Source organism: Onychostoma macrolepis, chromosome 13 (genome assembly GCF_012432095.1).
Source record: "Onychostoma macrolepis isolate SWU-2019 chromosome 13, ASM1243209v1, whole genome shotgun sequence".
Taxonomy (NCBI): domain Eukaryota; kingdom Metazoa; phylum Chordata; class Actinopteri; order Cypriniformes; family Cyprinidae; genus Onychostoma; species Onychostoma macrolepis.
Genome location: NC_081167.1, coordinates 29579873 through 29604543, shown reverse-complemented (window position 1 = coordinate 29604543; position 24671 = coordinate 29579873). Strand labels below are relative to the sequence as shown.

General features: G+C 34.2%; 1 protein-coding gene across 4 annotated transcripts in view; it reads right to left on the bottom strand.

Annotated features, from left to right (window-relative positions):
* Positions 1–11661: 11661 nt before the first annotated feature.
* Positions 11662–24671, bottom strand: part of LOC131552021 (signal-induced proliferation-associated 1-like protein 2) — a 153566-nt gene continuing 140556 nt past the window's right edge. For 2 of the 4 annotated variants that reach the window (XM_058795369.1, XM_058795368.1), the window contains 4 exons: positions 21541–21672; positions 15697–15814; positions 15539–15620; positions 11663–13035 (listed from right to left, as the gene is read on the bottom strand). In XM_058795369.1, coding sequence (XP_058651352.1) covers positions 12889–13035; positions 15539–15620; positions 15697–15814; positions 21541–21672 — 479 coding nt within the window. In that variant the 3' untranslated portion in view covers positions 11663–12888. Of the gene's footprint in view, positions 13036–15538; positions 15621–15696; positions 15815–21540; positions 21673–24671 lie in introns of all 4 variants that reach the window. The other 2 variants (XM_058795370.1, XM_058795371.1) reach the window with 2 other exon arrangements.

The following is a 24671-nucleotide window of genomic DNA, read 5'->3' as shown; positions in this document are numbered from 1 at the left end:
AGGTGTGTGTGTGTGCCATTCAGGCCGAGTGGATTGGCATATACCCACTGAAGGATGACGGAGAGAGAAATAGATATTGTCCTTTAGCACTCTTGCACCAAGTTTGTTTGGGTGGAGGCCATCCAAACAGCTGTCTATGGCCCCAGAAAAGATTGAAGTTGTCAATGAAGTTGACTCCTTTAATACTGCAGGTTCTTTGTAGCCATGTATTCAGCCCAAGCAGCCGTGAAAACATGTTAGTTCCTCTTGCTGGGAGTGGTCCACTGATGAACGACTGAACTTCAAGTCTTTGAAGCGTTTCAAAAAGTTCACTGAAATCCTTCTTAAAGACTTCTGACTGCTCTTTCCGAATATCATTCTTCCCCACATGGATGATGATTCGATTTGCAGTCTTGTGCTTCATCAGAATGTTCCGAAGTGTGTGTGTGTAATGTTTACCCTGTCAAGTTGGGAGAACAGCTCATGTGCTAGTGGTTAACCATTTCAGCTTCTCAGGAGTTTTATTCTTGTGTAATCAGAGCTGATCACACCTGCCATTCACACTCATCAATCCGCTTCATTACTGATATCAGCTCATCTCCAGCAAACGCCGCAGTCTTTGTGCATCGACTTCCAGTCATTACAGACCTACAGCGCCAATGAGCCGTATCACAAACCCACATCACGCTGCTATTGTTCCTGGAGAAATCCGCTTTCAGCGTCTCTCCGATGCCAAGACGTGTGTCAGAGCTTCAGCACGTGTGTCTGTCAGGCTGGAGAGAGCGGAGGATTTGTGCTGTAGTTCATTCATCAGTGTCAGATATCCACCAGATCCAAATGAGTTCCATACATCTCATGCTTCACCAACAATCTTGTCTGGTTTATTTGTGGGTAATCAAATAGCAGAATCAATCTGACAGTCGTTTGTGACATGAATTGCTGTTGAAGACCACAATCACAGTGTTATGTGTGCTGATGTCATGTGTTTATGTGGGAATAACAGAAACCACATAGTCAGTGTAAGACCTACAGAGCATTTTAAAGGGTTAGTTCACTCAACTGATGTTATTGTGGTTTTCCAAACCAGTATGACTTCTGGTTTCAAAATAATGACATTCGACATTATGACTTCAGAAGACTTGAAATATAGTACAGTACAGTATATAGCACGGTGTAAATTCACTTAGTTTTCATGGATGACATCTAAGTGGTAAGAAAACCCTAGTTAAGATAGTCCAGGGTTCCTCAAATCTTCCCCTGGAGGGCCAGTCTGCTGCAGAGTTTAGCTCCAACCCTGATCAAACTCACCTACCTGTGATTTGCTAATGATCCTGAAGACTCTGATTAGCACGCTCAGGTGTGTTTGATTAGGCTTAGAGCTAATTCTGCCAAATTTGAGGATGCCTGAGATAGACCAATGTGTATGAACACGGTTTAGTCAAGATGGACATTTTCTGCCAAGACATTTTTTTCTATGGATTTTGTCTTACAGTTTGCTATTAGATACCATATTGTATAATTGTACATAATGATTGTTAAACATCAAGTGTCATAGGTGGTTTAGTGCATGTCTACTGTTTTAAATTTTTATTTTGTGTATATTGTCTTTATTAACCCATTGTTGCATAAATAGTGCATAACATGTATTGTTTGTAATTTACTGCAATGCATATATTATATAAAACGGTAATTGCAATGTTTTCTCACAATTTTTACATTTATATTTCACAATTCATACTTTTTTCCCTCAGAATTATGAGATGTAGTGTATAGTGTGATGCTTTTTTTTTTTCGACAGCTGAGAATTTGACCGCAGTCTCAAAGTTGGTAGTCTGGGCGAAACGCTTCTAATGTAAACTCTAGCTCACACTTCAGGTCACTATGACCTGTTGAGCCTCTTTATCAGTATGAGTGCCGCGTCTCATCCGCAGACTGCCGTGTGTCACTGCACCTCTCAATCGTTACAGAAAGACGACGAGAGCGAGAGAGTGTTGCGTAAGGACCGACGGTGAGAATGATTTCAAGTGAAGCTCGGCTCTCAGGGGACTTTGGCGCTCTGAAACCTAATGAAAAAGCAGAATGCAAACACTTGAATTCAAATAAGGACCATTTCACATGCATGCGAGGGAAATGGTGAAGTACGCGAGGAATAAACTCCCACAGTCCAACTAGACTCCAGCACAGCGGAGAGAGAAGATCTGATGAAATATGAAAGGTTGATGAGTTTGTCAGGACACTTTCATACACACACTGAGATCATATGAGCACATTTTGGCTTGTATCTGATGTGAAGAGACAGCAGAGAATCTTTTGAACATACTTATTTTTGCTTTTTATAGATATAATAAAAACAAAATTATACTAATATACAATAATAATTTATATATTTATGAGATAATTCTTTTAAATGATTTAATCTACTTAGTAATGTTTTTGTATTATTAATTTATATTTTATATACACATACATAATACAAAATAACATTAATATAGTGATTTTATATACATGCTAAAAATGCTAACTTTATTTTTAATTAAATATAATATGTAATACTAAATGCTAAGATTTATTAAATGTTATTTTTATTGTCACTATACATATCGCTACATAATAAAAACAATAATAAATAGTGTATATATATAAATGTGTATGTATATATATATATATATATATATATATATATATATATAATACAAATAATAATACATAATAATAGCGATCAAAGAATTTGTGAATTTTTATATGGAAAATGGGTCGCCTGCCTATCATTGTTGTAACCATTAAAGAAGAAACAGGATTTTATTTCTCGTTTAAAGAAGGACGAGGAATGGATGAAAAAGTACACAGATTTTTAAAGGTGAAGTGTGTTAGCGTTTAATGTTTAAGAGCTGAGGAATAACATTTTTCTCTTGAATGCATCTGTGCAAATGAAAACAGTCTGACATGGAAAGAAAAAACGTCACATGACATTAAAATATGGTTCAACCTGAATCTCTGGATGAAAATGTAATCCTGATAAACGTCCCTTCATTTCTTCAGTCTGTAATGCAGAGCGTGTGTGTGGTTGTTTGTCACCTGCTCGTCCAGTGAACACAGCGGTCTGATATCAGGTCCGTCCAGAGACACCTCGTCACATCTGACTGTGATGGAAATCTGATGCTTTTATGGTTTTGCACTGAGAAAACACATGTGCTCAGTGATGATTCCTAAAGAAAACGGAGACATGCTGAGGGCGTTTAACCCTGCTAACACAACTACAGATCCAGCCAAACCAACAAGACTGTCTGTCAGCAAGAGAAACACACTTGGAAGACATAATAAAATCTGCAGTGAATTTGATTAAGCTTATCAGAAAATTGTCATGTAGAGAAAATATTAACAGCTGCTAAAAACTTTTGTTGAAGCAATGAAATATCCAAACTTTAACTTCACTGTAAAAAATACTGTCCTGGATTGAAACAACTATTTGCATTGGACTAGTTATGTGTTAGACTTCACATTTTCAACAAGCACCAAACACAATTTACCATGTAAACACAACTCATGTACTTTGCATAGCAGAAACATAACTCAACTGAGTGAGCTATTATAATTACTGTAGATGTAAAAGTAATGTTTTTGAGCTTGAAGAAGTCATCTCAGATGATAAGGAAACTCATATCGATGTTAATAAACAAATCTCAGCACTTGTTCTCAAACTGGGGTGCGTTTCCCAAAAGTATCGTTAACTATGGTCGTTAGTTCCAACAAACAATTAACAGAAAACACTGCAAAAAGTGAAGCTCCTCCTCTGGTTCCTGGTGTCTGGTTTTCCAGTACAAATATCCAAACAGATGATAAGCCTTGTTTTCTGAGATATCTTTTAATATTTTATATCTTTTAATATAAGAGTTGATGAGGGAGAGAAAAATTCTGTGAATGATAAACCTGTATTCTAATAATTTTTTTCTCTTATTTTTTCACATCTTTTATAATTTTGTATTTTTTTGTTTTTTTCCACTGTACAAATATCTAAACCTTCTTAAATCAACATGATACATTTACTTGTAATGCAAAAAGATGCAAGATGAGAAGTCTTGTTTTCTGAATAATTTAACAAAAATTGAGTTCATGACTTAAAATGGAAATAAATTTAAATAAAATAATAATAATAATAATAATAATAATGTGCAAATGGGCTCAGGATACTGAACTTGTTTTCCCTTAAGTTTTTATTTTTTATGTTTTTATAATAACCCCACTGCTAGATATTTTCTCTCATCTTGTGTAACTTTACATCTCAAATAAATGTTTTCTAGAACAAATATCTAAACATACATAAATAAAGAGACATTTACTGGAGATGCAATCTGACGTCAGGTAAGTCATGACTTGTTTTCTGATTAATTTAACAAAAATTAAGTTTATACTTAAAATGAGAAAAAATATCAAATGGATAAACTCTTATTTGAATTAAGAATTGTGTTTCTTTCTTGTTTTAAGCCTAAACTCGTTTAATTGTGATGCATTTATTAGAAAACAAGTCTTACTATCTTGTGTCATTATAGTAGGCTACAAATATCTAAATATTTTTGAATCAAGGCAAAATGAACAAAGTCTTATTTTCTGAGAAATGTATCAAAATTAAGTGAGTTTAGGCTTAAAACAAGAACAGATAAATGTAAAGATATTTGTACTGGAAAACCAGGCAAAAATACAGAGGAAGAGCATCGCTTTTTGCAGTGTGTAGAGTTAGACAGTCATTACAGGTAAATTACGATTCATTAACCCTTAAGACGTTAATTGATTAACACCTAAATGTTCTTCTGGTCAGTGAAATCACATCAAGGTGTGTGAGGGCCGCAGACAGGCCAGACTCAACCTGCATCTTCTACACGAGCACCAGAGAATGACACTGACTCGAGGACGTCTTCACAGCTGCGGGAGGAGAGCTAATGGAGTCTGCCATCTGGACCCGAGCTGTAACTGAAGCACTGCTGAGAAAGCATCAGCTCACAAAACACAGAGACAACAGACCACACATGATGCTTCCTGCAGAAAACCACAGACGGCACAGAGTCGTGCATATTCCCAAAACGCTTTTAAATGAAGCCAAATCTTTAATGATTTTTCAGGAAACTTTAAAAATAGAGCTACAAAATGAATGCAAGCATCTCAAATCATGTGATTTTGAAAGAATTTGAGTTCATATTGAGATTTTGGAGGGCTTTGCATAGTGCTCAGATGTTGCTCTTTAATAGCTATATGAGAATTTGTGTTTCATGTGGTTATCACTTTCTCTCACCTTTAAAAAAAAAAAAAAAGAAATTTAACCGATTATTTAAATATATATTGACAAAATATATATTGAAAAGTAAAAAAAGCAAAAACAATAAAACTAAAATTAAAATGTAAACAGAAATCAAAAATATTACTAAAATGAATAAAATAAATATAGTAATACTATAGAAACATAGTATCTCAATGATACTATAACGCTGCACTGCAAAAAACAAAAACAAAGTTGGAAATAAAAGACAACTGATGTTTTTACAAAGAAAATATTTTCATTTTAATACATTTTTTAGTCTTCCTACTTTAAAATTTCACGTCATTGTTACTTCTTTCTTTGTAATTAATGGTCAAAATTACTAACAATGTGTGAAAATTTTTATACCAGTTTGTTTCAGTGTTTCTCAGACATTTCTCCTAAAATTCCTAGAGCGAAAGAAACTTTTTATTTTTGCTGAGGAAAAAAGACTTTAAATTGATGCCTTAAAGAGCTATTTAACCAATAATGAATTAATAAAGCACCTTATCTTATTCCTCAAAAATAAGATTTGTTAGCATAAATGCATTCAGAGATGTTTAATCATGTTTTTGACTTGAATAAAATCAGTTAATTCAGATGTTACCAATTTCAGGTTAGCATTTTTTTTAAAGAGGTCTTTTTGTTATTTTCCCATCCTTTGGTGCTTGCAATCATTGAGGACATCCCAGATATGGCTTATAAATTGAGGGTTCCTACAGAAAACAGCAGTAATGGAAAACAGAACGGCAGATTATACTTCCATAAACAATCATTTGGATGGCAGGCGATAAATCAATCACGAAACCGGGACGATTCTGGAGATTTCTGGAGATCATACACCAAATCTGGACACCAAAGCCTCAACTCGGCCACTTTAGTCATTGTTTAAACTCCTGCGGCTCCAAACCCACCCAGCAAAATGACCCCCATCAGAAGAGCCTCCAGCAGTTGGAGATCCCATCTGCCGCACTGGCAGAGACACCAGACGCAGATTAAACATCTCCATTAAGCGAGACTCTCAGAGACTCTCGTGTCTGCTTCTGCGGCCATGCTGTGTAAAGCCCAGCCGGTCTGGCAGCCCGGATTTGCCTGAAACCGTCCCAAAAAGCTCCAGAGAAGCAGCAGAGGCCATCAGCACAGATAATGAAGACAAAACACACAGACGCTCGGGTTTAGCTTCAGCACACACGCGCATACGACCACAACCTCCTGCCAAGAGGGAAGAACCACCCTCTAATATGAGCCCTGATGCAAATTACCCGCAAAAAACGGACTCTTTTGCCAGAATCTGATCTGATTGGCTTCATGCAATTTCTGTGAATTGAGGCTTGCGAGTTTGATCACCTTCTGAGCTGCTACAGTGAGCAACAACTAGGAGAATTTGTAGATCTAGAGTGATTTTCCTCCGCATAGAAGCGCATCAAAGCAGACTTTTTAATACTGCACATGCAGAACTGGCAGGAAACAATGTATCACGCATGCAAATGTTGATTATTGATTCACATGAATTTTTAAATAAAATAAATTACTAAAACAACATTAAATATTTTTTGACAGTCCAATTGTTTCCCTGTAATTAAGGGTTTCATGAGGTGCAATAAGAAAAAATAAATGATTAATTTTAAAATGAAAACAAACTAAATAAAACAGTTACTAAAATTTAATTTAATTCATTTATTTAATATTTCAGTAATTAAATCAGAAAAGTCTAATTAAAATAAATCATTTTAAAAATAAAACTAAACCAAAATAAAATGACCTACTAAAAAAGATTAAATATTTAAATGAATGATTTATTGTTTAATACTTGAAAGAAAGAGACAAATTTATAGGAATCATTTTAAAATAAAAGCAAAATAAAACAACTACTAAATAAAGGTGAAATATATTTTGACAGTCCAACTGCTTTCTTCTAATGTAGGGTTTCACAGCGTTTGTGAATTGATGAAAAGACAAAAATCAATTAAACCAGACAAAAATCTAATTAAAATTAATAATTTAAAATTAAAACAAACAAAATAAAAGACCAACTAAAAATATAAAATATTGAATTTAATTGATTTATTTAATATTTCAATAATTAAATAAATGTCATGTCATGAAGTCGACATCAGAGAACAGTGCACATGTGAATATGTTGTTAAATTGCAGAGATATTAAAATTCAAATCTCAGGTGGACTTCAAATAAATATTTTAGGTCAAAAGTATTCAGCTGATAAAAAGGGTTTGGGAATCCCTGTAGTAATGCAAAGAAAAGGTTTTAGAATGAAGCTTCCTTCTATTTTATGTAAAAATCAAACATTTACCATGATACATTTTTTATTTTATTTCAAGATTTTTTGATGAATACAAAGTTCAAAAGAACAACATTTATATAAAACAGAAATCTTTTGTAACATTATAAATGTCTTTACTGTTACCTTTGATCAACTGAATGTGTTTTGAAGAATAATAGTGTTAATTTCTTTCCAAAACACTGACCCCAAACATTTAAAAGCTAGTGTTTCAGCACAGAAAAGGCTAAATAGAGAGCAAACTGTTTTGAGAGCGACTACTGCTAAAATAACATCACCGTGATATAAACACTGGCCTTTAATCAGGGTAGTTGCCATTCTTAATTCGACATGAATGAAAGCGAGGCTATGAACAATGAAAATATATCCTTCCATAAACTTTTCATGAAAACATGGCTGTATCTTGGCCCTTAAGACATTGAACAGAATCACATGTCAAATAAACATGTCCAGCCTGATTAAGGTCTGAACGTTAACATCAGCGCTGCTTTTAATAAAGTCAGGAGCTAGCAGTCTTGCGGTTGAGCTTCATGAGGGAAAACCCCATGCTGTTTGAAGCACAATCTAGCGAGAGCGGCTCGAGCTGCTGTCTGGAGATCCGGTGACTATATGAACACATGCCAACATACATGGCATGCTTCTTACCCACAATCCTTTGCGGTGGAGTTGTGCACCACACCCGAAGAGCTGCCGCTACCACAGGCTTTACAGAGGCAGGAAACTCATCAAGAAATATATGATCCTCAATCTGAAATAGAACAACATACAAAATGAATAATTCAGTCAGAGAAGCAGCATCTGTTCTGTAGTGATGTGTCTGGATTTGCATCTGCATTTCTCCACTTATTTTACAGACGTCTGATGTAGAAGCTGATTCCGCTTGTCTTAATGAAGCAGACAGAGGTCATTAAAGCAATAGTTACCCAAAAATGAATATTATACTCACCCTCAGATCATCCAAGATGTAGATGAGTTTGTTTCTTCATCAGATTTGGAGAAATGTAGCATTGCATCAGTGTCTCAGCAATGGATGCTCTGCAGTGAATGGGTGCCGTCAGAATGAGAGTCCGAACAGCTGATAAAAACAGCACAATAATCCACACCACTCCAGTCCATCAGTTAATGTCTTGAGAAGACAAAAGCTGTGTGTTTGTAAGAAACAAATCTGACATTAAGGCGTTTTTAACTTCAAAACATAATTCAAGTCCATAATTCATAACAACGCTTCCTCCAGTGAAAAAGTGGTCTGGTCTGAACCAGGAGAGAAATCTGCACAGATCAAGCACCGTTTACAAGCCAAAACAGCTCTACACAAATATGCGGGTGGATTTTTGTGTGAGAGACAAACAGGAGATGGACTTTTTCACTGGAGGAAGCATTGTTATGGACTCGTATTTTAGCCGGAAGCAATGCTCAGTACACCTCAATAATGGATTTTTATTTTATTTGTATTTTTTTACCTAGAAATATGAGTTTCAAAATCATTTTGATGGTACACTGACTTTTAATAAGGCAAATGGCTTCTTTTTCTTCCCCAAGCGTCTGTTCTGGGAGTTTGTAAGGTTGGAGAGCGGGGGAAAATTCGAGGAAAGAGCAGATTGCTTTATGGCAGCAACAACTGCGCGTATACAGCAATGTAATTACGACAGTTAGTTCCGCTCACTTAACTGTAGGGGGCTCCAAAGTCGCAAAAATACGCAAACTACATACACACAAACTACGTTGCTTTAGGAAACGTCCAAACTTGGTGGATTTGGATCTCCCTGTTCTGTATAACACACTAGCACTAACGTTACTTAAAGGAATATTTCACACAGAAATTTCACAAAAATATCATCATTTACTCACCCTCACGTCGTCCCAAACCTGCATGACCTTCTTTTTTCAGTGTAGATGTTTAGCAAAATGTTCACCAAAACAAAAACGAAGTAGTAAAAACAACAACAACAACAACAAAAAAGCATATAGTGACCAGGGACTGCAAAAGCTCGAAAGTAGGCCTATCATAAAAATTGTTTATACAGTTTGCATGCTATAGCCTATTTAAAATCAGAATTTATAAGGTACTTTTAAATAGCTTCTACAAATTCAAACTTGTGTTGTTGTGATTGGTCTAAGATGCATGCAAGAACTAATGAGATCACTGACACAATAAGATGAATTGGGGCATCTTTCTCCAGTCATCTCAATGGCCAAAAAGTGCCTTAATTTACCTGAATCTACCCTACGTTTATACTTAAGTAAAAATTTCGCTGAGCACAACTAGAAAACTTCAAAATTTCAACACTTAAAAGTTGCATAAATTTTCATAATTTTTTTCAGGGCTGAAATTTGAAAATTTCATGCAACAAGTTTTATGTGAGTGTGGGAATGCTGTGAGCCGATGAACCAGCCGTGTCTCACATATTGTCTCAAATACAGTCAGCTGTGGCTCAACGAGCACTTCCTACATCCCACAATGTGTCACATTTCCACTTCCTGTCTGGCTCTCTGTGTAAACAGTGGCCTGTAAATGAGGCTTCAGCACTTTTCAGCGTGTAAGCGTGTGACAGTCTAACAGTTTGACCCAGCTCACAACACATGTGGAGAACAGCAGCGTTTCCATGAATCCGTGTCATTCCGGCCTCCTGCGGCTCCACTGGGAATGTTTGAGGACCGAACGTGTGTGTGTGTGTGTTGCTTTGTTCCCTGAATTGCGTGTCTCCCCCTCTCGTACCACTTAAATCCTGTGGTCGTCTCTGATGTTGGAAAGAGATTCCTGGCAGCTGGGATTTACAGTGCGTGTAAATGGAAAGTAGATTCTTTAATCATAACGTAATTTATGAGTTTGGCCTCTTTGAAGCTTTAACAATTTACATATAAAAACAGAAAGAAAAACATGCTGTCTAGCTACTTCAGTACCAGATTCATCAACAGCAGTTTCTTTTAAGCAATAATTCACCTAGAAATTAAAATTCAGAATTGTAATTTTTAGGTGAATTATTCGTTTTAAAAAGGTTTGCAGAATGAACTACATCCATTTAATAGCCTCACACACGCACACACACACACACCTGCAGCAGGCCTGTCTGTGGATGCTCAGATAAGTGTCCATTAGATATGAACTTATTCTAAGGCAGGTATTCCCAAAAGGGTCCTAGGTGGAATATGCTGCTTCCATGGCAACAAAAACCTATGGCAACAATAATTCTCTGCTGGTGCTGAACTGGAGAAAATGTCAGTGTCATCAGAAAGTCAATCAAATCACAGGAGGCTCAGAAAGAGGCAGATGTTTGCAGTGATGAGCAGCGGTCCACAGACCTGCCAGCTCAGCCAAACATCCAACTCACACTTCATACCAAAATACAATTATGCATTTGCATTTCATTTAGCAAGAAATGACAATTAAGCACATTTCCCCTACAAATTCACATTACCGTAATGCATTATTATTATTATTATTATCATCATCATCATCATCATCATTCTTAAGTACATTTCCCCAACAAATTCACATTACCATAATGCAAAACATAAAATACAAATATTTTGCATTTCCACCTATACGCAGAAAATAAAAACGATTAGTTTTTAATGAATAATAATAATAATAATAATTAAAAACTAATAGTTTTTATTTTCTCGCTATAGGTGGAAATGCAAAATATAGTTATTTTATTATTTGTATTATGGTAATGTGAATTTGTTGGAGAAATGTGATAATAATAATAATAATAATAATAATAATAATATAATCACATTTCTCCAACAAATTCACATTACCATAATACAAATAATAAAATAACTATATTTTGCATTTTCATCTTATCTTGCAAGAAAATAAAGATTATTTGCTTTTGCATTATTATTATTAATATTAATGAAAACGAAGCACCTTTCTGGATGTGAAAACTGAATTTTGCATTTGCATTGACTATTTATTGACTATTTATGAAAATGACTATTTATTTGACGTTATTATTATTATTACTACAATTATGCACATTACCATAACATTGCATTTTATTTTGCAAGAACTTTTGCATTTCTTTTTGCATTATTATTATTATTATTTCCCCTACAAATTTTCATTACATAATGCAAAAAATGAAATAAAAATAAATAAAATAAAATACGTCTGGTTTGCTATCCTTGTGGGGACTCTCCATAGACGTAATGATTTTTATACTGTATAAACCGTATTTTCTATTGCCCTACACCTAAACCTACCCCTCACAGGAAACTTTGTGCATTTGTAGATTTTCAAAAAACCTCATTCTGTATGATTTACTAGCTTGTTTCCCCCGTGGGGACCTCAATTTAAGTCCCCACGGGTCTGTGTGTATTCAGGTTTAAGCCCCCACCAGGATATAAAAACAGGTGTACACACACACACACTTATAAACACATAAATGTTTTTTTCCTAGGACCTGAAATATTAAGATGATGCATCAGGTTCATTTTACATACTACATTTATTAAAAAAAAAAAAAAAAAAGCAACCAATGTCCCATCTTACATGACATTTACAGAGAATCACATTTGTAAAAGCATAGAAACCAACAAAGTGTTATCTAGCAGCATCCAAATGTTGGAATGAGGGGAAAAAAGACAAATCCTCAATATATCTATGTATCAGACACAGTCCCGGCAAAACCGTCACAGTATGGCCTTCTTACAGCCGTCCCTCCAGAAGCCGTTCATTTTAATAAAATAAACTAATTTAGGTTAAATAAGCTTAAATAACAGTGTTAAATACAAGACACTTGATTGGAGGTTCTGTACAGAGATGGACACAGAGTTTTGGCATGTGATCGCGGATTCGAGACGAGGCAGGAACAGAAAGCCACGTTATGCACACACCTGCTTCATTTCGGCTTTTCTTTGAGGCACAATCTCGACATTTACAACTTCAGGAACTCTTCACATTGTGTTTGCTTGGGAAATCCATGACTCTTATTGCCAGAACTTGATGACTGTAGACAGAAATGATTCAAAAGGTACCGCTGACCCGCTGAACTTCACCGTTTGAGTGCACCTTTCAATAACGGAGGCAGAAAATGAAACGTCTCGCCAAAGTCTTGATGTGTTACATTCATAATCCACCTCCAGAAACATCATTTAGTTGCTAATTTAGTACATTCTCTGTGCTAAACCTGCCTCCGTGTTGTCTTCGCTGCTCATCTACACCAACACAAGTGGCTTCTTCAGTCCAGAATATACTTACATTCTACATCTGATTGAACTGCAGTAGGAATCGGGCTTTGCTAGTGTAGGTCAATGGCGTGAAGTTCTGAAAGTCTCCAGTGCTTCTCCACAGTTCTCCAGTGGTTTTTGAGTCTCCATCAAGGCTTCTTGTCGATGGTGTGGAAGAACCACTCGGTGAACTTCCTGAGCTGGGCGGCAGCCGTCTGGCTCTCCTCCTGCAGACGCATGTTGTCCTGCCGCAGATGCTGCACCTCCACCTGCAGGATCGCCTTGTCTTCCTTTTCCTGTGCACAAAAGTGAAAGAATGACCTCAGAACATACTGAACTAGCTGTTTTATGGTGCGCACTATATGCTGTCATTATATGGAAAATATCAGCCTTGGATATTCTTCAAGAACCACCTGAGTGTGAGTAAGTAAACAAGTAAATAATAAAATAATAAAATAAAAAAACAAACAAACAACAAAAAATTATATGCAGTGTAAAATAATTTGATATTAATAAATAATTTGATTCTATTATACTGCAGTGTTTAATTTTTTCTTACACACCTTTAACCTGAAGAGAAACACTATGGCTGGCAATATAATTGTGTTTAAACTAAAAAATAATTATTTAAAACAAAAAAAACAAAAACAAAAAAAGAGTAAAAACCTTATATATTTTTTTTTTTTTTGTGTTTTAAATAATTTCTAAAGTGATAATACTGTCAAATTCAGTAATATTGTGAAGTGGGTTATATTTTCAAATAAGAAATTGATAATACAGTAATTTTTGTTTTATTCATTACTTTTTTTCTTTTTTATTATTTATTCATTTTTGTAATTTTTTACATTATTTTTAAAGTGATGGTGATGATTTTTAGATTCTGTAATATTGAGAAGGCGGTAATTTTGTCAAATTAAGTGGTAATATTGTAATTTTGGTATTTATTAAATTTAATTGTATTTTTTGTTATTTATTTTGAACAATTTTTTAAATTTGTCAAATTCTGTAACAGTGTGAAAGCAGTAATGTCAAATTAGAAAGTGGTAAAACTGTCATTTTTATTTATTAATCTTATTTTTTATTTATTTTTAAAATTGTTTAAAATAAAAAAAAAAAAATAAAACTCTAATATTTGTAAACGTGATAATGTTGTCAAATTAGAAAAGGACAATACTGCCATTTTTTATTACATTTTAATTTAATTATTTATTTATTTTTATTTATTTTAAACCATACTTGGTAAGTGGTAATATTGTCAAATTCTGTAATACTGTGAAGGCGGTAATACCGACCTATTTTTATTTATTAAATTTAAGTGCATTTTTATTATGTATTTTAAATTATATTATTTATTTTACCATTTTGACACTCTCTACTTCTCTTTACTTCAGACTTATGTGCCTCTAGAAGCTTGCATTCTGCAAGTGAACGTCGCTTTATTGTTCATCCCAAAGAGGCACAAAATCACTTTCACAGACTTTTACATTAACTGTTCCCTCCTGCCCAACTCAATCCCAGCAGCTCAGTCCTTAACCATCTTCAAGAACCGGCTAAAAACATCTCTTCCATCTTTATTTGACCTACTAACTCTAGCACTCTCTATTCTAATTCTATTCTTAAAAAAAAACTAACACTAGCTTTCTAATCTTTTTGTATTCTATCTACTTGTTTTCAAGTTTCACAAATAGATACAATGTTCTAGAAACGTTATGATATAGGTATCAGAGGACTCATAGCTCCTCTTTACAGTCACCTGTGTGTGACCTGATGTGAACGCTTTAACATTATCAGCCATTACATCAGGTGCATCATGGGCTGTTGGAGTAATTTCTGCTGAGCACTCTGCAGCCATTTAAAATAGCAGGAAGCAGGATATTAAATTGTGCCAACGAGGTGGCAGTTCTGCCCATTACAACACACTTCAACACATTGTTTGCCTATCATTCCCCTCAAAACACAGTTGACACACTTCCTCGCATTCACAAAATAGACAGAGTAAGACGTGGAGAAAATCAGGTCCTGTTAATGGGTAAAAACATCTACAGTGGACTTAAAAACATGGCTATTGTTTTCCATCAGGATGGGATAGTCCACCTTTTTCACACCATACTGTCATACTGCAGCCGTCTTGAGATGACCTCCGACTGACTTTCTTAAATTCAAGTTGAACTGAATTACATTTACTCATTTTGCAGATGCTTTTATCCAAAGCGACTTACAATTGGGGAATACATAAAGCGATTCATCTCGAAGAGGCAATCAGACACAGGAAATGCTTGCAACACCAAATCTCAGGCATTGCTCAAATAAGTACAAGCTAGCAAGGGAAGGATTAAATAAAGAGAAAGATAAAGTGTTTTTTTTTTTTTTATAAGTTTAAGATGAAGTCAAGTAATTAAAAATAAATATTTTGCAAGAAAATTTGATTTTTTTGCATTATTATTATTATTATTATTATTATAAGCACATTTCCTCTATAAAATTTCATTACCATACTGCAAAAAATAATAATAATAGTAATTGTACAAGAAAATTAAGATAAGTTTTGGCATTATTATGCAATTTTTTTTTTACCATAATACAAAAAACGCATTTTCATTTATTTTTGCAAGAAATTTACCCTATTTTTACCGCATTTACCAAATTTACCAAAAATAAATAAATAAAATATATCTCATTAACATAATACAGTAATGACCATCTTGTCCAATACACAATGATTTAAAAAATTATTTAAATCAAATTATGCTGGACCTATGAAACACGGCTATTGTTTTCCATCAGGACGGGATAGTTTACCTTCTTCAAGTCGTACTGCAGCTGTCTCAGGATGACCTCCAGCTGATTGACTTTGCCCGTCAGCGTGGCTGGAGACGTATCGCTGAAGAGCGAGACAGAGCTGTTAGTCTGTGCATGAACACACAGTGTACTGTGTGTGTGTTTGGTGTTAAACTCACCCGGCCTCCAGTGCGGCTCCCTCAGCGGCCGCCACGCGTCTGGTGAGTTCACGCGAGATCTGCAGCGCTTCGGCTCTCTGCATGTCCGTCATGGTGCAGAACGAGGCCACGCGCTGGTCTGGACACAAAGAAACACCAGACACACTCAGATCAGGACTGATATGATCACAATGATACATATACAACAAAACGACAGCAAACTCAGTGCTGAATGAAACACAACTGCAACTGAATAATATCTAATGGCAGAATACTGTATAGTACTGTGATAATGTGTTATTAATTCAGTCACACATTCTCATCAATCCTAATAGGTTTGTTAAGAAGAAAGTAATATTAAAAAGAATATTATTATGACAATTAAACACATGTTCCCTCCCTACTAACTATCATTGCCATAATGCAAAAAAAAATAAAAAACAGAATAAAACAAATAATGCATCTACATTTAATTTAGCAAGCAAATAAACTATTTTGAATTAATATTATTATTAGCAAATGTCTGCTACAAATTTCCATTACCATAATGCAAAAATAAATAAATAAATAAATAAAATTGCATTTGCATCTAATGAGAAAATCATGAGAAAATATAAATCTTTGCATTATTATTATTAGTAGTAGTAGTAGTGCATTTCCTCTACAAATTCTCATTACCATAATGCAAAAATATAAATAAATACATAAATGCATTTCATTTTGAAAGAAAATAAACTATGTCTGCATTATTATTATTATTATTATTATTATTAACACATTTCCGTATTTCCATACTGCAAAAATTTAAAAAATGCATCTGCATTTAGTTTATCAAGAAAACAGAGAATTTTTTGTTTATTTATATAGCCTGTTTTTTGGCAGAATTAAATGCAAATGTTTTTTTGTTTTTTTTGCATTATGGTAATAGGAATTTGTAGGGGAAATGTGCATTGATTTGGGAGACACAATAAAACACAGTTCAGCTGTATTCTCATTCTCATTACTGTCTGCCATGAGGCCTTTCAGCCATATGTCACATCTGATGAAACCATTGACTGTGCTGGCCTCAGATCAGTTTTTCATATCTAACGCCAGGTTTGCATCCAGTTTATGTTCGTAATTAATAAGAAGAGTGAGACGATGCATCCTGAAACTTGCATTAAAGAGCTGCGGGAATCTTAAATCACACGCTTGTATATGACTTCATGAAGTTGTTGAGCGTTTAGCTGGAGTTACTCAAAACAGTGTGTTTATGAACATTTGCTCTGCGTTTTCTAAACACTTCTCTTCTTGTTGACTTCCATTCATGCTTGCTGATGCAAATGGAGGGCAAATATGCTGTGAGCTAAATTTATCTCTCAGTGTTTTTATGCAGTGTTATTCTGGGTCACAGCGAGACCCAGAAACAAGCATCTCCTCTAAAACTATAACTTTGTTTCCAAATATTGCATCAGTCTTTAAAGTGTATTTATGGTACGTGAAGAAGTTTGGGCTGGTTTTATCAGTTCGTTTGAGTGTCAGCTGAGGACGACTGTAAAAACAGGAGCAGTCGCTCTGAACCCACACAAATCACTTCAGTCCAGACACTTGTTTCTCAAACCTCCTTTCACTTAGGTTTTGATGAGCAAGAGATCATTTTAACATTGGTTTGGTACAGTTTGTTCACATATAATGGAGTGCAAGTGCAAATCTGAATGTGATTTTGATAGTTTTTGTTTATCCACACTGAAAGTTAAAATGATATGACACACCATCAGCCAATCAGAACATATTTAATGTTAAATGCATAGTTATAATGGATTTTGGACCAATGAGAGGTCATTGTGGGCGGGGCTACCCAGCACAATTTGCATTTACACATTTAGTAGATGCTTTTGAGGAACAAAGACAATTTTTTCAACGAGCCAACAGTATTCCTAAATACACAAAAATAGAAACCAATAAACCATCAAATTAGTTCATCAGTACTAGGTTACATTTATATAACAAGCACATTTCCCCTCCAAATTCTGATGACCATATATCAAAAAATAAAAAAAGCATTTGCATGTAATTTTGCAAGGTAATAGACTGTTATTATTATTACCATAAGCACATGTACCCTCCAAATTCTCATTACCATAATGCAAAAAATACAATGCGTATATTTTGCACTTGCATCCAATTAAAAAAATACAAAATATTATGACACTTAACCACATTTCCCTTCTAAATTCTCATTACCATAATGTAAAAACTATTTTAGAAGTAATTTAGCAAGAATGTATATATATATGGGTGAAAGGCCTTGAGAGCAATGAGAATGAGCTGAACTGTGTTTTAGCATCTCCCAAATCAATGCTTACTCTCATTACACCATATGGAGACACAGATGCTGCTGTGGAAATGATGTGCGTGCTTTTTAGCAGAACATAAAGAGTTTAATTTACGATCATCCCTCTGGAGATTCCCGACATGTGTGTTTCTGATCAAACTGGTAGTCTTTCATTAAAAACATGACAATAAAAGCTCTGTGTTTCTCTCTGTTAGCAACTCCTCAGAGCTCAAATCATAAAACACAAGAAGACCACTTGAAAGTGGAGCCTAAGTTGTGTTGTTTCTTCACAAAAATCAAGATGAAGTGTTAGTAATTACACACTAGAGCTCTGCTGTGTCTCGCCATATTAATAGACATGTATTCTGGGACTTAATGCGCAGCATATATATATATATATATATATATTGTTGAAGTCTCTCATATTTCAGCCTAAAATTAATACTAATAAATACATTTAAAAAAATAAAGTCTTTTAATTTTATTAAAATTAGTTTCATAACAATCAAGTACAATTCCCTCCAAAACACACACACACACACACAAAATATATATAACAATATATATATATATATATATATATATATATATATATATATATATATATATATATATATATATATATATATATATATATATACACACATACAAAAAAGCTGGTGGTGAATCAATTTTCATTCAAAAACTGCAAGTAAATTTCACAAATATTTTTGTGTTTTAAAGAGTTACTTTTACTAAGACTTTAATTAGAATCACCATTAAAAATAATTGCAATTACAAACACTTTAAGGCATCTATATGCATTGAAGTATAGAAGATTTGTGCTTAATTAGCATGAGAATAATGCAAATCTGATCACAATGCAACATCTCAATGGTCCTAAAAATAGACTTTATTTCACAAAACTATAATTTAGTTTTGATTTTATGGTAAAACACAACCTAGACTTGATTTCATGATTCACCCAAAAAGGACAGTTGTGAAATGTTCTTCAGTTGATGCAATGAGAAGATGATAACGGTATTTAGGTTTAAAACAATCTATTTATGCATTAACCTCAAGAAATTTATTCTCTTGAGAAAAAAAATCTAGAGCATCAAAAACACCTTAAAATAAGAACAACATTAAAAAAACAACCACTAAAGCTGCTCACAAACATCAGCTTAAGGCTGTGTCCTTCACTACAGCAGTGAATGAAGACTGAAGCCATTAACAAAATGATGATGGCCTTCTTACTAATCCATTTAGAGAAGGACAGGAGCAGACAGGAGGACGAGTGCGGGACAGACATCATCAGAGCCGTGTGCGTTCATATGCAAATGACCGAGGGTGGGACGAGCAGCAATTACCCTGCATGCCGGCTGAGTGTTTAATTGCAGGTGGCAGCGCTCGGCTGATTCAGGGTATCTGCACTCAGACATTTAGGCCTGAATTTAAGATTTATGTATTTAACTTGCATATAAAATTTCCATCCATTTGGATTACACAGTTGTAACATAACTAACTAATAAACTCCATACATAAATGAAATGGGTAAACAAACCAAGCAAAATCTCTGTTATAATAATTTTATTATAATAATTATAATAAACTGAATGCGTTTTAAAAACACAATAACCAGGCAGCTCTTTTCAAAATGCATTTATTAAAATATGTTCATTGTGAATCAATTACATTTATTAAAAGTATGAACATGGTGGCTAAAATGTGGCTAGCTGTAAAACAAGCAATGTTAAATTAGTTAAAATGCATGAGAATTAAACTAATTTCATGATAAATATATAAACCTGGTTATTGTGCATTTAAAACACATTCAATTGTATAAACAATTACAAATTAATAATAAATATGCATAAATAAAATATCAATTTATGTATATAAATACAAAAAAATTAATAAATAAATATATATCTATATATATCTATATATCTATCTATCTATATATAATCTAAAAATTTTAACGCGTTAATATTTTTTTAAACGCAAATTAATCGTTTGATAAGGTTTGACCCCAACCTCTTCACGTCATCGTGGTGTGGAAGGTTATCTATCATTGTGTGATGAGGGTACAGCGAACCAGTGTTGCCAGGGTAACGGCACAAGTGGGCTATTTTGAAAATACAGTCGCGGGAAAAATTACAGAGCCGTGGGTTGCGGGGTTTTTTTTGGGGGGGCTAATTTTATAATGTACCACGGCCGCCCAAAGTGTATATAGACAAATAAAAATTAAAATAGATCCTTTTACTAATGTGTATTATATTTGGAATGTATCCCTGGCAACTTAAGAACGGAGAGGCGTTAACATCACAAACAACGTGAGTTTCAGCAGAGCAGCAGAAATAAACATGACAACAGCCACTATAGATTATATTAGATAATAAACACACGATTACGATAGGATATGGTCTGTATGTGATTTTATTTTAGATTAATGTGTACATCTGAAATGCTAATTTGTGCAGTGATATAAAAGGCTATAAATAGCATATTTTAACAACAGTAAACGACCAAATTCCACATGTGATCGTAAGAGGAAGTTATTACAAACACTTGATGGTGGTTTGAAGTGAGTTCTGAGGAAAAGTGTACTATTAATCTCATAAATTGTCTTATGAAGCATGATGCTAATATTAGCTCTAATGCAGCTGCAGAACAGGTCCAATTCTTCTTCATAATGCATTTTGTCATAATACTTCACGCAAGGTCACAAGAATTGTTTTGTTGTATTTATTTAGAAATACTTTTGATAATAGTTGGGTAAATGTATACTGGGATTGAAGCGATGTGGCTTGGTAAACGTTTTATTGCCAGTTTAAAGGCTGATAATGGCTGAATAAAAACAAAAGAATATATAAATATTAACATTATTGCATTAGAAGACAAAATATCAAACTAAGTATTAATTATTTGCATCTATACATACATATATACACAAAATTATTACCTAAAAATATAACTATATTTTATATAACATACATAACAGAAATATATTACAAATAATTATTATTATTCATAATAATCACATACTACTAATTATTATCATTATTGTTATTATTAATTTTAATTATAATAACAATAAATATTAATAATATTGCATTAGTAACTATTTGCATCTATTTGACTATTTCAATCATATTTGAAATGCATTATTTAAAATGTATTTATTCAAATTGCTTAGAATCAGCATAAATCTGTTCAATGTGAAAACATTTACATTTATTCAGTTAAAAAGAATGAACGGTTAAAATATGGCTGTGGAACATACGATATTCAATTATTTAATGCATTAGACTGAAACAAACTGGACTTATTGATGAAATATATAAAGCTGGCTATTGTGTATTTCAAACACATTTAGTTTATTAGTACAATTACAGAAATTTGATTTGTTTCATTTATACATGACTGACGAATATGCATCACATTAAGTTTATTAGTTTATGTTAAAACCATGTCATCCAAATGCATGAGAATTTTATGTGCAATTCAAATACACAATTCTTACATTCAGGCCTAAAGGTTATGCTGCATTTCAACGCTTCTGCACCCACCTTCAAAGGCTCTGGCGGCGTCGACGAGGTGAGACCAGTCCAGGCCCGTGGCGGTGTCTGGCAGAGGCATGAGACCCGGGTCGCTGAACTTCGAACGGTCGGCGAGCGAGCCGTCAGAGAACCAGAACTCATCTGAAGAGACACACAGAGAGACAGATCAGTGACACAAATCCACCGCTGAGCTTCCCCTGGGTTTCTACAGACAGTAGACCAGCAGAAACACAGTTAGAGCTCAATTCAGTCCATCTGTCAGGAGGTCAGGAGGTCTCTGTAATAAAGGCAGTGGGAGAAAGAGCGGTTAAATCTTTCACCTGCCGTCTTCACCACATAATGGTCCCTTTTACAAGATCTCAAAGACTTCATCCTCACAATTGACAGCAGAATGAGAGCAAGATCACACCATTCATCTAAGATCTGCAATCTAGGAAAATGTGGATGACAGACTTGCCCACACACTAATACTACTCTCTTCTGCTCACCAAGGCTGCATTTATTTGATAAAAAAAATCTAGTAAAATCGTGAAATTGTCAAATGTTATTACACAGTTTAAAACAGCTATTTTCTGTGTGAATATATTGTAAAATCTAATTCATTCCTATAATCAAAGCTGAATTTTCAGCATCATTACTCCAGTCTTCAGAGTCACATGATCCTTCAGAAATCATTCTAATATGCTGATTTGCTGCTCAAGAAACATTTCTGATTATTATCAGTGTTGAAAACAGCCCAATATTTGTGTGGAAACCATGATACATTTTATTTTTCAGGATTTTTTGATTAATAAAAAGTTCAATTGATCAGCATTTATTTGTAATAGAAATCTTTTGTAACATTAGAAATGTCTTTACTGCTACTTTTGATCAATTTAATGCATCCTTGCTGAATAAAAGTATTAATTTCTTTAAAAGAAATCATACTGACTCCCAAATTTTCAATTGATACATACATAAATGTACATATTTAAACTTTATTTTTAGAAAAGTTTTACTATGTACTTAATTATTGCACATATTTTATTATTATTATAATAATAATTTATATTGTTATGAACACAATTGTTACATTATTATTAGATAAAAAATATAGGACATAGTATATTTATAATTATATATATATATATATATATATATATATATATATATATATATATATATATATATATATATATATATATATATATATACGTTTTATATTATTTGTCATTTTTATAAATATTTATTAGATCTCAATATTAGTATATATTTTTAGTTACATTATATTATTAGTAGTATACAGTCAGGTCCATATATATTTGGACACAGGCACAATTTTTATTATTTTAGCTGCTGACCAAACCATATTCAAGTTACAGTTATATAATGAATATGGGCTTAAAGTGCACATTCTGAGCTTTAATTTGAGGATATTCTCATCACAATTGGAGGAAAGGTTAAGGAATTACAGCTCTTTAATATGTACCTCCCCCCTTTTTCAAGGGACCAGAAGTAATTGGACAGTTGACTCAAAAGCTGTTTCATGGACAGATGTGGGCTATTCCTTCGTTATTTCTACATCAATTAAGCAGGTAAAAGGTCTGGAGTTGATTCTAAGTGTGTCATTTACATTTGGAAGCTGTTGCTGTGAACCACATCATGAGGTCAAAGAATCTCTCCATACAAGAGAAACAGACAATTGTTAGGCTTCAAAAACAAAACAAATCCATCAGAGAGATAAGCAGGAACATTAGGAGCGGCCAAATCAACAGTTTGCTACATTCTGAGAAAAAAGACCGCACTGGTTGAGCTCAGAAACATAAAAAGACCTGAACATCCAATCAAGAGAAGACTTCACCAGAGCAAATACAGAGGCTTCACCACAAGCTGCAAACAAGGCCAGATTAGACTTTGCCAAAAAAACTTCTAGAAAAGCCAGAGCACTTCTGGAAAAGCATGCTTTGGACGGCTGAAATTAAGATGAACCTGTACCAGAATGACGGGAAGAAAGTAGTATGGAGAAGGCTCATGATCCAAACATCATCTGTGAAACATGGAGCAGTGTGATCATGAGCTGCATGGCTTCAGTGGCTCTGGGTTACTGCTGTTGAGTGAAGATGAGACAGAAGACAGAAGCAGCCGGATGAACTCTGAAGTGTATAGAGATATACTCTCTGCCCAGATTCAGTCAAAAGCAGCAAAGCTGATTGGATGGCGCTTCATAGTATAAATGGACAGTGACCCAAAACATACAGCAAAAACAACCCAGGAGTTTTTGAAGGTAAAAAAGTGGAATATTCTGCAATCTCCTGATCTCGACCCGATTGAGCAGCATTTCACTCGCTGAAGACAAAACTAAAGACAGAAAGACCCACAAACAAACAACAACTGAAGTCATCTGCAGTAAAGACCTGGCAAAGCGTCACAAAGAAGAAACCCAGTCTCTGCTGACGTCCATGAGCTCCAGACTTCAGGCAGTCGTTGCCTGCAAAGGATTCTCAACAAAATATTAAAAATTAACATTTTATTTATGATTACATTTATTTGTCTAATTACATTTGAGCCCCTAAAAATGGGGCGGGCGGGGGCTGGGAGGCCCTAAGCTTTTTATTATATTTTTGTTTAAGCCCTTGAATTAAAGAGTTAAAGTCTGCACTTCAATCACATCTTGATTGTTTTATTTCAAATCCATTGTAGTAGTGTATAACGGCAAAAGCACAAAAACTCAGTCAGTGTCCAAAAACTTCCGGATCTGACTATATATATACAAATATATATATTAGCAATATAAATACTATAGAAAATAACAACAACTGATAATAATATTCATATTATTGTTAATATGTGTTTTCTTCCACATTTCTCTTGATCCATCTACCATATTTTATCATCTTCTCTTTTAAAGTACATGCGATCCTGTGAAATAAGTCATTTTATGCAGCAGCATGATGTTGGACAGCCGTCCCATCAGCAGATGAAGTCTTAAACGCGGTCATGTTCGGGTTCGAAGCGGAGCTGCAGCAGCCGTCAGGAGCTCCTAAACATGGCCTCATTTTTCAATCAATTGCGTGCGTCCAAACCTCTCATTGTGCATCTCTCTCGCCTGATAGACAGGATATGCCATAAACATTTCCATCTCACAAAGAACTGGCTCTGAG